The 12811-nt window shown below is 40.3% G+C and overlaps 1 protein-coding gene across 2 annotated transcripts in view; it reads right to left on the minus strand.

Moving 5' to 3' along the window:
- Positions 1 to 12811, minus strand: part of ZPBP (zona pellucida binding protein) — a 142394-nt gene that overhangs the window by 86781 nt on the left and 42802 nt on the right. For both annotated transcript variants that reach the window (XM_036992927.2, XM_073239123.1), the window contains exon 5: positions 9451 to 9669. In XM_036992927.2, the coding sequence (XP_036848822.1) occupies positions 9451 to 9669 (219 nt within the window). The remainder of the gene's footprint in view (positions 1 to 9450; positions 9670 to 12811) is intronic.

The raw sequence follows: 12811 nt of genomic DNA on the forward strand, positions 1-12811 counted from the left end.
CTCCCCATTTAATACCCCCATATTAGCTGTTAAAAAAACCAACGGATCTTTCTGCCTTGTCCAAGACCTTCACCTTATCAACATGGCCGTTGTCCCTATCCAGCCCTTAGTTCCAAATCCATACACCCTTTTATCACAGATCCCTGCCTTGGCATCCCACTTCTCAGTCCTAGATCTCAAGGACGCATTTTTTTCTATCCCTCTGGACTCCTCCTCCCAAGATTTTTTCACCTTCACCTGGACGGACCCATGCACAAGACATTTTGAACAACTTACTTGGACCGTTTTGCCACAAGGCTTCCAAGATAGTCCCCATATTTTTGGACAAGTCCTAGCTCAGGACCTCAAACAGTTTCATCATGATCACTCTGAGTCCACTTTATTACAATATGTAGATGATCTTCTACTCTGCAGTCCCTCGTGGGAACAGTCTCAACTTGACACTGCCTCTCTACTTAACCTTCTAGCTTCCAGAGGTTACTGGGTATCCCCAGTCAAAGCTCAAATCTCTTCCCCTCCTGTCACTTACCTTGGATTCCTTCTGTCTCAACAAAGAAAGTCCATTACCTTAGACAGAAAATGACTCCTCTTTGACCTGCCCGTTCCCAAAACCAAGACAGAAATCCTTTCCTTTCTAGGCCTGGCTGGGTATTTTAGAGCATGGATCCCTAACTTCTCCCTGTTGGCAAGACCCCTATACGACCTCAGCAAGGGCCCCCCCTGAAGAACCATTATCATCCTCACTCCGACACTCCTTCATTAAGCTCCGTCAAGCCCTTGTGGAAGCTCCAGCTCTCCATCTCCCTGATTTGTCGAAACCCTTCTCATTATACATTCATGAGAGGTCCAGTCAAGCTCTAGGAGTCCTAGGCCAATATTATGGCCCATCCTTTGCCCCAGTAGCTTATCTCTCCAAGCAATTAGACCCCACAGTTTGGGGATGGCCCCCCTGCCTACGGGCATTAGCCGCTGGACAGCTCTTGCAGAAAGAAGCTCATAAACTAACATTCGGGGCGCCCTTTACCATTCTGTCCCCACATCACCTAAAAGATCTCTTAACCTACAAAAGTTTACAGACTCTCCCTCCCTCCAGACTCCTGACCTTACTATCCTCTTTCCTCCAAAATCCAGACATTTCTTTCCTCCCCCGCCAGCCCCTGAATCCAGCCACTCTTCTTCCTCTACCCTACTCTCCTCATACTCCCTCGCATGATTGCCTGGAAGCCCTTCACAACTTCCTTCCATGCCACTCCATGATCTCCGAAGGAGCCCTCTCACACTCCGACCTCATCTGGTTTACTGATGGGTCCTCCTTTAAACATGAGGGCACGCACTACACAGGATATGCAGTAGTCTCCCTCAAAGATGTCATTGAGGCACGAGCCCTACCCCCTGGTACAACCAATCAACAGGCTGAACTCATTGCAGCCACCAGAGCTTGCACTCTGGCCCAGGATACGTCTCTCACATTGTACACTGACTCCAAGTACATATTCCACATTCTCTTGTCTCACGCGGCAGTATGGAAAGAATGAGGCCTCCTCACCACAAAAGGAAATTCCATAACTAATTCAGCCTTAATTACTAAACTTCTAGAGGCTTCACAACTCCCACACTGACTAGGCATAGTCCACTGCAAATCACATCAAAAGGATGACTCCCCCATTGCAAGAGGTAACAACAAAGCAGACAGAGTAGCCCGGTCAGTTGCCCTATCAGAAGACACACCAGACAACAATCCATCTGCCCTTGCGGTTTTAGCCTTATCACAAGACACCCTCTGCTCCCAGGACAAAGAGTCTCTCTTCCGCCTCTTACATGATCTGTTCCATCCCAGCCCCCAATCCTTGATCCATTTTTTACAATCTTTTTTTCCTCTCTCTCCTGAAGACAAAACCCTACTTAACCAAATCACCTGCAGGTGCACCATCTGCCAACGCACTAACCCTAATAGCCCCCTCAAGGCCCAACCCTTCCCAGCTCATCAAGCAAGGGGTAATGTCCCCACTGCAGACTGGCAAATAGACTTCACTAACATGCCCCCTGTATGGTGTACCAGATACCTACTTGTGTTACTAGATACATTTTCAGAATGGGTCGAAGCTTTCCCCACCACTAACAAACGAGCGTCCGCGGTTGCCTCTATCCTCCTCACCCAGATCTTTCCTAGGTTCGGGATGCCCTCTTCCCTCCAATCAGATAATGGCCCTGAGTTCACTGCCCAAATTATCCAGAACCTCTCCAAGTCGCTCTCACTCCCCTGGCATTTACATTGTCCTTATCGACCACAAGCTTCGGGAAAAGTAGAAAGAGCCAATAGGACTCTAAAGGACATCCTGACCAAACTATCTCTAGAACTATACCTTGACTGGGTTCGCTTACTTCCCTTAGCTCTACTCCACATTCGGGCCCTCCCAAAGAAACCCTCCTTCTTGTCGCCCTTTGAGATCATGTACGGCCGCCGGATTCTACCCCCGGGGCTCCCTTCCCACAAAGGACCAATTCCTCCCAATATGGCCCTTCCACTACTCTCTCTCCTCCGCACTGAATTGTGGAAATATCAGGATTGGCTCCTTCCTGATCCATCCACCTCCCAAAATCTTCCTGTCTTACAGCCCGGCCAACTAGTGTTTTATAAGCCGCCAGAGGATTGGCCCTCTCTCACCCCGAAATGGGAAGGTCCACACCCAGTTATTCTCTGCACCCACTCGGCCGCCAAGCTCTCACTGCCTGATAACTCTGTCACCCCTTGGATTCATATCTCCAGGTTGAAACCAAATACCCAGGACCCACCTTCTCTGGACACCCAAGACCCATCAGTCACAATCCAGAGTCCTTCGGATACAGCCCAAGACGCTGCCTACTCTACCACACCTCATCCCTCTGATCCCTTGAAGCTCCGCATCTCCCGTTCACCCCCTTTGCCATCCATACCCGAATCATGATTTTTTCCTCCTTTACCGCTCTCTCGCTTTTTTTCCTCATTCCTATTGTCTTCCCCACCACCCCAGCCTCCTTTGTATGGCGATTCAAAGTCAGACAGACTTACACACAGCATCAAACAAAAGTTACTGCCCTCATTGCCACATCAGACTGCCCTCTGAAAGGCTGCTCTGAGCCTTTATACCTCCATTTTCCTCCCTCCACCGAAGTGTTCACTAGCAGCTACCCTTATTCTCCCTACCTCTGCTTCCTCTATGACCAAAGACAAGCCTATTGCAAGCGATGGCAAGACACCTACAGGGGATGTCCCTACTGGTCTTGCGACATTCACTACATGGGTGACTTCCAGTACCCACAGTATTACTCCTCCAACCGTTTCATGAAATATCCCAACAGCTCATTCTCCTTATCAATCCCAGATCCCTGGGACTCTCGATGGGCCGCCGGAGTCACAGCCTCAGTTTACTATGGGAGGTCCTTGACCCCCCACGGTATCCTTCATATCTCTCGAAAGTATGTTCCCTCTCATTCCCAGATCTCTCAAGTTGCATCAGATATCAGACATTCTGAAAAAGTCATTATCCAAACTCTTGACGGCGCCTCTTCATCTTCTTATTCCCGCCCCTCTTCCCATTTCTCCTACTCTTCGTTACAGCTCATTCAGGACACCACCATCTTTCTCAATCACACCCTTAACACCGCCAATTGTTTCTTGTGTGCATCACTACAGCGCCCACTGCTGGCCGCCGTGCCCCTTAATATTTCCAACTACTCCTTCCATGCAGAAAGACAACCCCTCTGCCCCCTGGCAGACATACCCCTATGGGAACCAGAACACGCAGATAATCTTACCATCCACCGCTGTGTAGGCCCGACTCCACCCCCCCTCCAGCGCACTTCACTGCCTCCCAACTCCAGCACACCCTGCATTCTTATCACCCTAATCCCACAGCTTACACTTTACAGCATGTCAGAATTCCTTGAGCTCCAACCTCCCTTGCCCTTGTGCACAAAAAGGGCTGCTTTCCTTCCCATCATGGTTGGTATCTCTTTAATCACCTCAGCCATTGGGGTGGGGTTTTCGGGAGGAGCCTTGGGTCACTCTCTATGGGCAGTTAGAGATCTCGACGCCAAACTTGAGGGAGCCCTGACATCCACTGCCGATTCCCTAGCCTCTCTCCAAAGACAGGTCACTTCACTAGCTAAAGTCACCCTTCAAAACCAGCGGGCCTTAGATCTGCTTACAGCCGAGAAGGGCGGCACCTGCGTCTTCCTCCAGGAAGAGTGCTGCTATTACATCAACAAATCCGGCATTGTAGAAACTGACATTACCAAACTCACTGACCTTGCCTCCAGCCTCCACTCTGCTTCCAATTCCAACCCATTCTCTTCAATACTAACAAACCCCCTCCTTACCTGGCTCTGGCCCATAGCAGGCCCCATAATAATCATTCTTCTCTGTCTCTTCTTACCCTGTATAATAAAGTTCATCAATCCCAAGTCGGAAAAATCTCTAATCAAGCTTTCAACCAGCTTTTACTCAGGAACTACCAGCTTCTGGCCACAGAAGATCCCTCACCCTCACGTGACCTCCTCACCACACGCTGAGATGGACCCCTCTCCCCACTGGAAACTGTTCGTGGAAACAATGGGCGCAGACGCCTGGCTCCTGACACCCATATCCTCTTGGCACCATTAGAATCAACAGGTCCTCGACTTATAGTTACAGGGAACCTTCATTGATTTCCAACCTGAAGAAGTCCACATCTACTCGTCCTTACTGTAGGGAGTCCTATCAACCCTTTCCTCCCGATCCTCAAGCCCTCACTCCCTTCTCTGCCCCAGTTCAGCAGGAAGCAGTCAGAGAGAAAGCAATGTCCACAACCCCATAGAGGAGAAAGGGGGGAATGAAGGGCCCCCACCAGTAAGATGGCAAACTTCCGGCTTCTCTTTGGGGTCCTCGGTTCCCGCCGGCACCACCTGAAGCCCAATCACCTCTCGCCCCCCTCCCAATCCCCGCACCTAGCCAACAGCCACCAGCCCCATAGAGGTAACACCACAATCACCCCCATGCCCCTTCCTATATAACCCAGCACCTTTCCCTAATAAAGCGGAATTCTCCGGTGAATTGCTACTGTGTGTTGCTCCTTTCCTTTCAATAAGTAAAACTATTGCTATTTTCAGGTGACATGATCTTCTACATAAAAAAATACTAAAAATTTCAAACAAAAAAATAACACTATTAAAGCTAACAAACTAATTCATCTAAGATGCAGGAAACATACAAAAATCAATGAATAGCTACACACAAGCAATGAAAAAAGTGAAAAAGAAATTAAGAAAATAACTGCACTTACAATAGCATCAAAAATAGTAAAATATGTAGTGATAAGTTTATCAAGAAGTACAAGACTTACACTGAAAATTTTAAATCACAGCTGAAATAAATTAGCCTGCTATTATCTGAATGTTTATGCCCCCCACCACTAAATGCATATGTTGAAATTGTAAGGCCCAATGTGATATTCTTAAGAGGTGGGGTCTTTGGGAGGTGCTTAGGTCATGAATGGAACATTCACAATGGGATCAAGTGCTCTTACAGAAGAGGTTTCAGAGAGTGCTCTAGCCCCTTCTACTATATGAGGATAGAATGAGAAGACTGTAATCCTGAGGAGGGCCTTCTCTGAACATGTTGGCACCCTAATCTCAGAATTCCACCTTCCAGAAACATGAGAAATAAATTTCCATTGTGTATAAGCTACCAGTCTGTGGTATTTTGTTACAGCATCCCAATGGACTGACACACTCTTAAATTAATTGAAGGATATCCTGTGTTTATGGATTGGAAAGCTTAATATTGTTAAAGTGTTAGTACTACCCAAAGCTATCTAAAGATTCAACATAACCCCTATCAAAACCATAATGGGTTTGCTTGGCAAGAATGGAAAAGTAAATACAAAAAAATATGGTACTGCAACTGACATCAGATAGCCGAAACAATATCGAAAAAGGATGAATGAAATTGGAAGACTCCCACTTCCCAATTTCAAATCTTAACTACAAAGCTATCGTGAAAATGTTATGTTTAAAACAGCGTGGTCCTGAATAAGGATAAGCACACAGAACACTGAAATAGAAGTAGCAGCACAGAAATAAACCCATGTATCTGTGGCTAACTGATAAGCAACAAAGGCACCATGCCAATTCAATGAGAACAGTCAATATTCAAAAGAACAGTCTCTTTAAAAAATGATGCTAGGACAACTTAACATCCATACTCAAAAGTATGAAGTTGGACCCATATTTCACACTGTATACAAAAATTAATTCAAAATGAATTTCAGACCTAAATGTAGGAAGTTAAATTCTTCAAAGAAAACAAAGGGGTAGACATCAAGAAAAAGGGATCTTAAATAAACAATCTTATACCTCAAGGAGCTAGAAAAACAAACTATTCCCAAAATTAGCATTAGAAAGAAAATAATGTTAGAGCAAAAATAAATGAAAAAGGGAATGGGAAAAAATAGAAATAATTAACAAAACCAACAGCTGGTTCTTTGAAAAGATAAACAAAATGGACAACCGTTAGCTAGATAAGAAAATGAGAGGACCCAATTAAATCCCATGTTCATGGATTGAAAGAATCAATGTTGTTAAAATGTCCATACAACCCAAAGCAATTTATAAATTCAGTGTAATCCCAATCAAGATTCCACTGGCATTTTTTATAGAAATAGAAAAAGGAAAATCTTAAAATTTGTATGGAACCACAAAAGATCCTGAATAACCAACACTGTCCTGAGAAAAATGAACAAAGCTGGAGGCATCACACTTCTCATTTCAAAGTACATTACAAAGGTTATGGTGCTGGCATGAAAACACACACACAGACCACCAGACCTATGGAACGGAATTGAGAGCCCAAGAAATAAACTGATGCATATAAGGTAACTAATATTTGACAAGGGAGCTGAGAATATTCAGTGGAGAACAGATACTCCCTATGATAAATTATATGGGAAACCTGGATATTCACATGCAAAAGAAAGAAACTGGTCCTTTATCTTATACCACTCACAAAAATTAACCTGAAATGGATTAAAGATCTACATGTAAATTTAAACCATTCTTAGAAGAAAACTTAGAGAAAAAGCTCCTTAACAGTGATCTTACAATGACTTTATGATATATAACACCCAAGTGCAAGCAATGAAAACAAAAATAAACAAGCAGACTACATTAAACTAAAAGAGATGTTCATAGCAAAATAAAGTATCAACAAACTGATAAGGCAACCTACAGAATGGGATAAGGCATTAATATCCAAAGTGTGTGTGTGTGTGTGTAGAGAGAGAGAGAGAGAGAGAGAGAGAGAGAGAGAGAGAGAGAGAGCAAGGAATTCAGACAAAGGAAAAGCAAAAAACAAATAATCTGATTAAAAATAGAAAAAGACCTGAATAGACAGTTTTGTCTAATAAGATATTCAAATGGTAAATGAGTATATGAAAGGATGCTCAACAGCACTAATCATCAGGGAAATCAAAAATCTAAACCATGAGATACCACCTCATATCTTTAAAATGGCAAGTAGCAAAAAGATAGAGAGAAGCATTGGTGACGATGTGAAGAAAAGGGAACCTCTGTGCACTACTGGTGGAAATATAAATTGGTACAGCCACTCTGGAGAATAGTAGTGGTTCCTCAAAAAAACAAACAAAAAAAATAGAACTATCTATTGAACCAGCAATCCCACATCTGGATATATATCTAAAAAAGTGAAATCACTCTCTCAAAAATATATCTTCACCCTTATGTTCATTATAGCATTATTTACAATAGCCAAGATGTAGAAATAACTTGTGTCCACTGACAGATGAATGGATAAAGAAAATGTTGTACATATATACAGTGGAGTATTATTCAGCCATTAAAAGGAAGGAAATTCTGCCACTTGTGACAATGTGGATGAAACTTGAGGCCATTTTGCTGAGTGAAATGAGTCAGGCAGAGAAAGGCAAATACTGTATGACCTCACTTGTATGTAGAATCGACCAAAACTGAACTCTTAGAAACAGAGCAAACTGGTGGCTGCTAGGGGTGAAGAGTGGAGGCAGGGGGAAACGGATGGAGGTGGATGAAGAATACAAACTTCCAGTTATAAGATTAATAAGCCCAGGGATATAATGTATAGCACGGTGAGTAAAATGCATTATATATTTGAAAGTTGCTAAAAGTGTACATTTTAAAATTCTCACCACAAAAAATGATAAATTGTAACTATGCGAAATGTAGATGTGTTAACTCAGTTTACTGTAGTAATCATTTTGCAATATATAACATATATCTTTATGTTGTACACCTTAAGCTTATAAGGCAGTTATACATTCCATGTCAATTACATCTCAATAAAGCTGGGGAAAAAATGTGGCAAATAACAGGAATAGACTTTTCTCCAAAAATGATATACAAATGGCTAATAAGCATATTAAAAGATGTTCAATATCATTAGTCATTAGAGAAATTAAAATCAAGCCCACAATGCATCATTTCTATTGAATATCATTTCTTTTCTCTTATGAGTTCAAGTACACTTGCTGATTTTCTAAGGAGTATTAAGTGCCTATTAATAGAACCTATTAAATACACCAGTTATAAAGATCCCATAACTCATGAATACAAATAGTGGGTCCTTGAAGAGCTAAAGAAAGAGTTAGTCTATATGTGATACTTTTCTCCAGGTATTGGAGAATAATTATCAGTGATTTCTGAAAAAGAGAAAGGCAGTAAAAAAGATAGTGAAATGGTGTTGAACTTCTCTTGTTCTTTTCCCTTAGAGCTTCATATCTCTCACTTGTGCCTAAAATTCCATCCTAGTTGGCAAAAAAAATAGGAGGGAAAATCAGAGAAATGAGTGTAACCAAACACTGACAGTAGAGGAATCAAGGACAAAGGGAGAAGGAAAGGCAAACAGCAAGCAACACTATTTGCAATTAAAAGAAGACAAGGTCCTTTTGCCTCTACGATCCATTAAAAAAACTTTGGATGGTTATTCCAAAGTGCTCACTCAAACAGGCATTTTATAAATTTAGAGTATAAAGTCCAGTCCTTCATTTTCCAGAAAATATTGGGCCTTCACCATGCATTACCAGGAAAAGTACCCTAAGCTGTTGGAACAGTCCCTCTGGATATTAACCATTTCTTATAATTAGATGTTGTTACAAATTAAATATTTGTAGCTAAATATCATGATAGATATTTTCCTATACTAAATTCCATTCTCTAATAAATTATTATAGCAAGGTTTAAGTTACTTAAGAACATAAACTTTTTATTATTACATATTCAGCAGAATTTTATTTTGAGGATTATTGCAACTAAGTCAAAGTAAAGAACATGAAACAGATTTGTAACATTTACATTCTAAAAATGCAGCTGGTAATTCACAACATGTCTAGAACTAGCTTTGTGTTCTCAATTTGTTTTCTTTAAAGAATTGTATATACTTACCTGAAAATGTAAAGAACAATTCATTTTGTATACCAGCTCTCTGCATTTTAACACGATGGCATTCAGACTTAAGCAAAGAAACTTCACATGAAACGTGGTGAACAATTTGGCTTAAAATCCAAAGAAGGTTCTTCTTAAAAGAAATATTATACACACTATTGCAGGGAGCTGCATGATACTGTGCTGTGAACTGGTAATAATAATGAGGTTCATGATAAGCTGTAAAAAATGTAAACAAAGAATAACAAAAAATGATAATTTAAGCAATTCAAATATATTGCAACTACTCAGGAGTAATCATTATTTGAAATGAATTCATAGTATATGTTTTTATATACAGCTTAACAAATATTTATTTAACAGTTACTAAGTGACAAATGCTGTTATAGGATATTTACAAATAGTTTTCCTAACATCATTTAAGATTGGTATTATTTTTATATCCACTAGAGGAAATTGAGGGGACTGAGGATTATGTCACTTGCCCAACACCTATGCTAACAAACTAAGATGCTAACTAAGAAACCTGGCCCAGAGCCTGTGCCCTTACCCACAATATTATGCTGTCTCAAACTCAGGAGTGAAACTTCTCTAAATTTAGATATTCATCTTAGAAGAAATTAGGTTCATATAATTACCAAAAACAGGCAAAGTAAAAAGTATGTTTCTAACAAATCTATAAGTTTTATAATGTTTCATTACAACAGCTTCAACTAAGAATCTTTCTCCTACACATTTCAAAGTCTCACTGAAATGACACAAGAAATGTAAAAATGATAAGAAATCTATAACAATCCCAGAGATCAGAAAAGTTATCCTTCTGAGACATGTAACTCTACTGCTACTTTTGTTAATTGAGGAGACATTCATGCCATGTTCTCAGTTTACTTGCTAAGAAAATGTTCCCCACTCACCCTGAAGTCAGAGTTGCCATTGTTCACTTTCCTACCTATTCCTTTAAGCCAAAATTAAGGGTACATACCAAGGTACTGTCAGTCTTTGTATCCAAAGTAGAGATCAGACAGCTTCTAACTGCTGAGAAAAATATCAGCTTCATTTACACCTCTGAATGATAACCACAGACTATCCCACCCCAACTTTGGGAAATCCAAGATCATTTCAAGGAAATGAAAAAAAGCAAGGGAAAGAGCCCTAAAGAAAATTAACATAGAAAGCATTAAATAAGTTTTTAAAATTAAAACTAGTAAAGATAGAAACTAAACATAAAACCATTATAAAGCTGTTGTAAAAGAGTAATGATTGGTAAACATGGAAAGTTTTCTTGAAAGATTAAAAAAAATACAAAAACTCAAATTTTCAAAATTGAATTATAAATCAAACCAAGGTTAAAAATCTAACTATATGTTTGGAAACCAAATAATGGAATTCTCAGATAGCACAGAGCGAAATTAGAAACAAAATTATAGATCAAAGTAAGAAGGAAGAGTGATCCCAGATATATCAGAGTGAAGAAGGTCCAGAAAAGAAGCTAACCAAGGGACAAACAGGAAAACAGTTCTGTAACTGAAGGAAGATTTGTGTCACCATACCAAAAAGGTCCATGAAACAGTGAAAAAGAATACTGAAAACAAATGTCACATTGAAACACAAATCTTATAAACCTGTCTTGTTTTACTGTACTTTGGCATCTGTCAAGCTTTGATAGAAATAAGTGTGAATATAAGCCAAAAAGGTCCCAAAATGCCCTCAAAAACTGTATTAACATTATTCTCTTCTGATGATAGCTCCAAATCTCTGGGAGAAGTACACGATAATATACACAGTGATCCAGAATCAGCTCACGTGCATAAAGGAGTTAACACAACAGGCTGTGAGATTGGCCCTATGCTGACAGGCATCTTTCTCTCTTTAACAAAGCTGTTTAGCCACCTGAAGCCCGAACCTGCACCTCTGGGAGTTCAGAGTTTTCATAGTTACTAGGCAGACAGCCTACAGACTAGCTTCTAGACAATACCTCGTAGCTTAATCTCTAATGGCTCCCTGGGCAGAAATAACAGAGATGGTTACTGGATTTTCTCTGCTAAGGGAGCGGGTGGCTCAAGTGACCTCAAGCAGGAAGGAGAGAGCTTAGAAGGCCTGTACATGGGTTTCCCAGTCTCTGCTCACACCCTTGCCCTTGCTCTTCCTATTGTGTATCCTCCACAGTAGCCATGCATACAACTCTGCTGAGTCCTCCAAGTCCTCGCAGGGAATCCCTGAAAAGCATACGCACTAAAATCCTCAGATGAAAATCGGAAGCTTGAGAAGAAAAAAAAAGACATATGACTCAGAAAAATTAAAATGATAGAAAGTGAAATACAAATCTATAGCAGCTATCCTCAAAAGTTTTGGTTCCAGGATCCCTTTACATTCTTAAAAACTACTGGGAAATACCAAAGACTTTTAAGTGGGCTTTATTATCAATATTTAAAGTATTAGAAACCAAAACTGAAAAACTTTTTAATGTTTAATACATTAAAAATAACACCTACATTAAAAATAACCCATTCTAAAATAACACAAAGTCATTAAAGAGTTAACATAAAAAAATAATTTTAGGCATATAATTGTTTTCTAAAAGAATCGGTGGGAAGAGTAGTATTGCTTTATATTTTGAAAACCTCTTTACTGTCTGGCTTAATAGTGATCAGTTGCAGTCTTATACTTGCTTGTGCATTCAGTCACATGCACTGTATTAGTTTATTGCCATACAGATTAACACTTGGAAAGGAGGCATTTGAACAGCCTTTCCAGATACTTGCAGAGGACTGTCCCACAGAAGTTTACCCACGTTAACTGAAAATGTCAATCATGAAAATAGTAAATACTGTCATATTATGACTATAAAAACAGTTTTTACCTTACTGACCCCTTTGAAAGGGTCTCAGCAATTCCCAAGAGACCACAAGTGCAAACTACTGATCTATATTCAAAGTTCAAACTTCAAAGTTATTAGAAATTGATAAGAACATAAGAACTTAGCAAAATAGGAAAAATATATAAATAGAAAAATCCAAAAAAGGGCAATAAACACAGAAAAAGATGCTCAAAGACACTACTACTCAGGAAAATGAAATCATAACAGTGACATAGCATTTTACAGTCACAATAAAGACAAAAGAGCAGAAACACCTAATTTAGCCAAGGGTATGGGTAAGCACAAGTTTTCATATACATTCTGAAAATTTCAAAGTTAAAAAATATCAATCTTCAAGATGTTAAAGGAATAAATTAAGATTAGGAAATTATAAAACAAAAGCAGGTGGACATGACTAAAGAACAAGTGGAAGTCTTGATTGCTATGCTCCCAGACCAGGAAGCTGTTATCCTGGGAGGGAACCTGAGAAGTAATTTCTTGTGT

The sequence above is a fragment of the Manis javanica genome, chromosome 6, assembly GCF_040802235.1.
Source record: "Manis javanica isolate MJ-LG chromosome 6, MJ_LKY, whole genome shotgun sequence".
In the NCBI taxonomy this organism is placed as follows: Eukaryota; Metazoa; Chordata; class Mammalia; order Pholidota; family Manidae; genus Manis; species Manis javanica.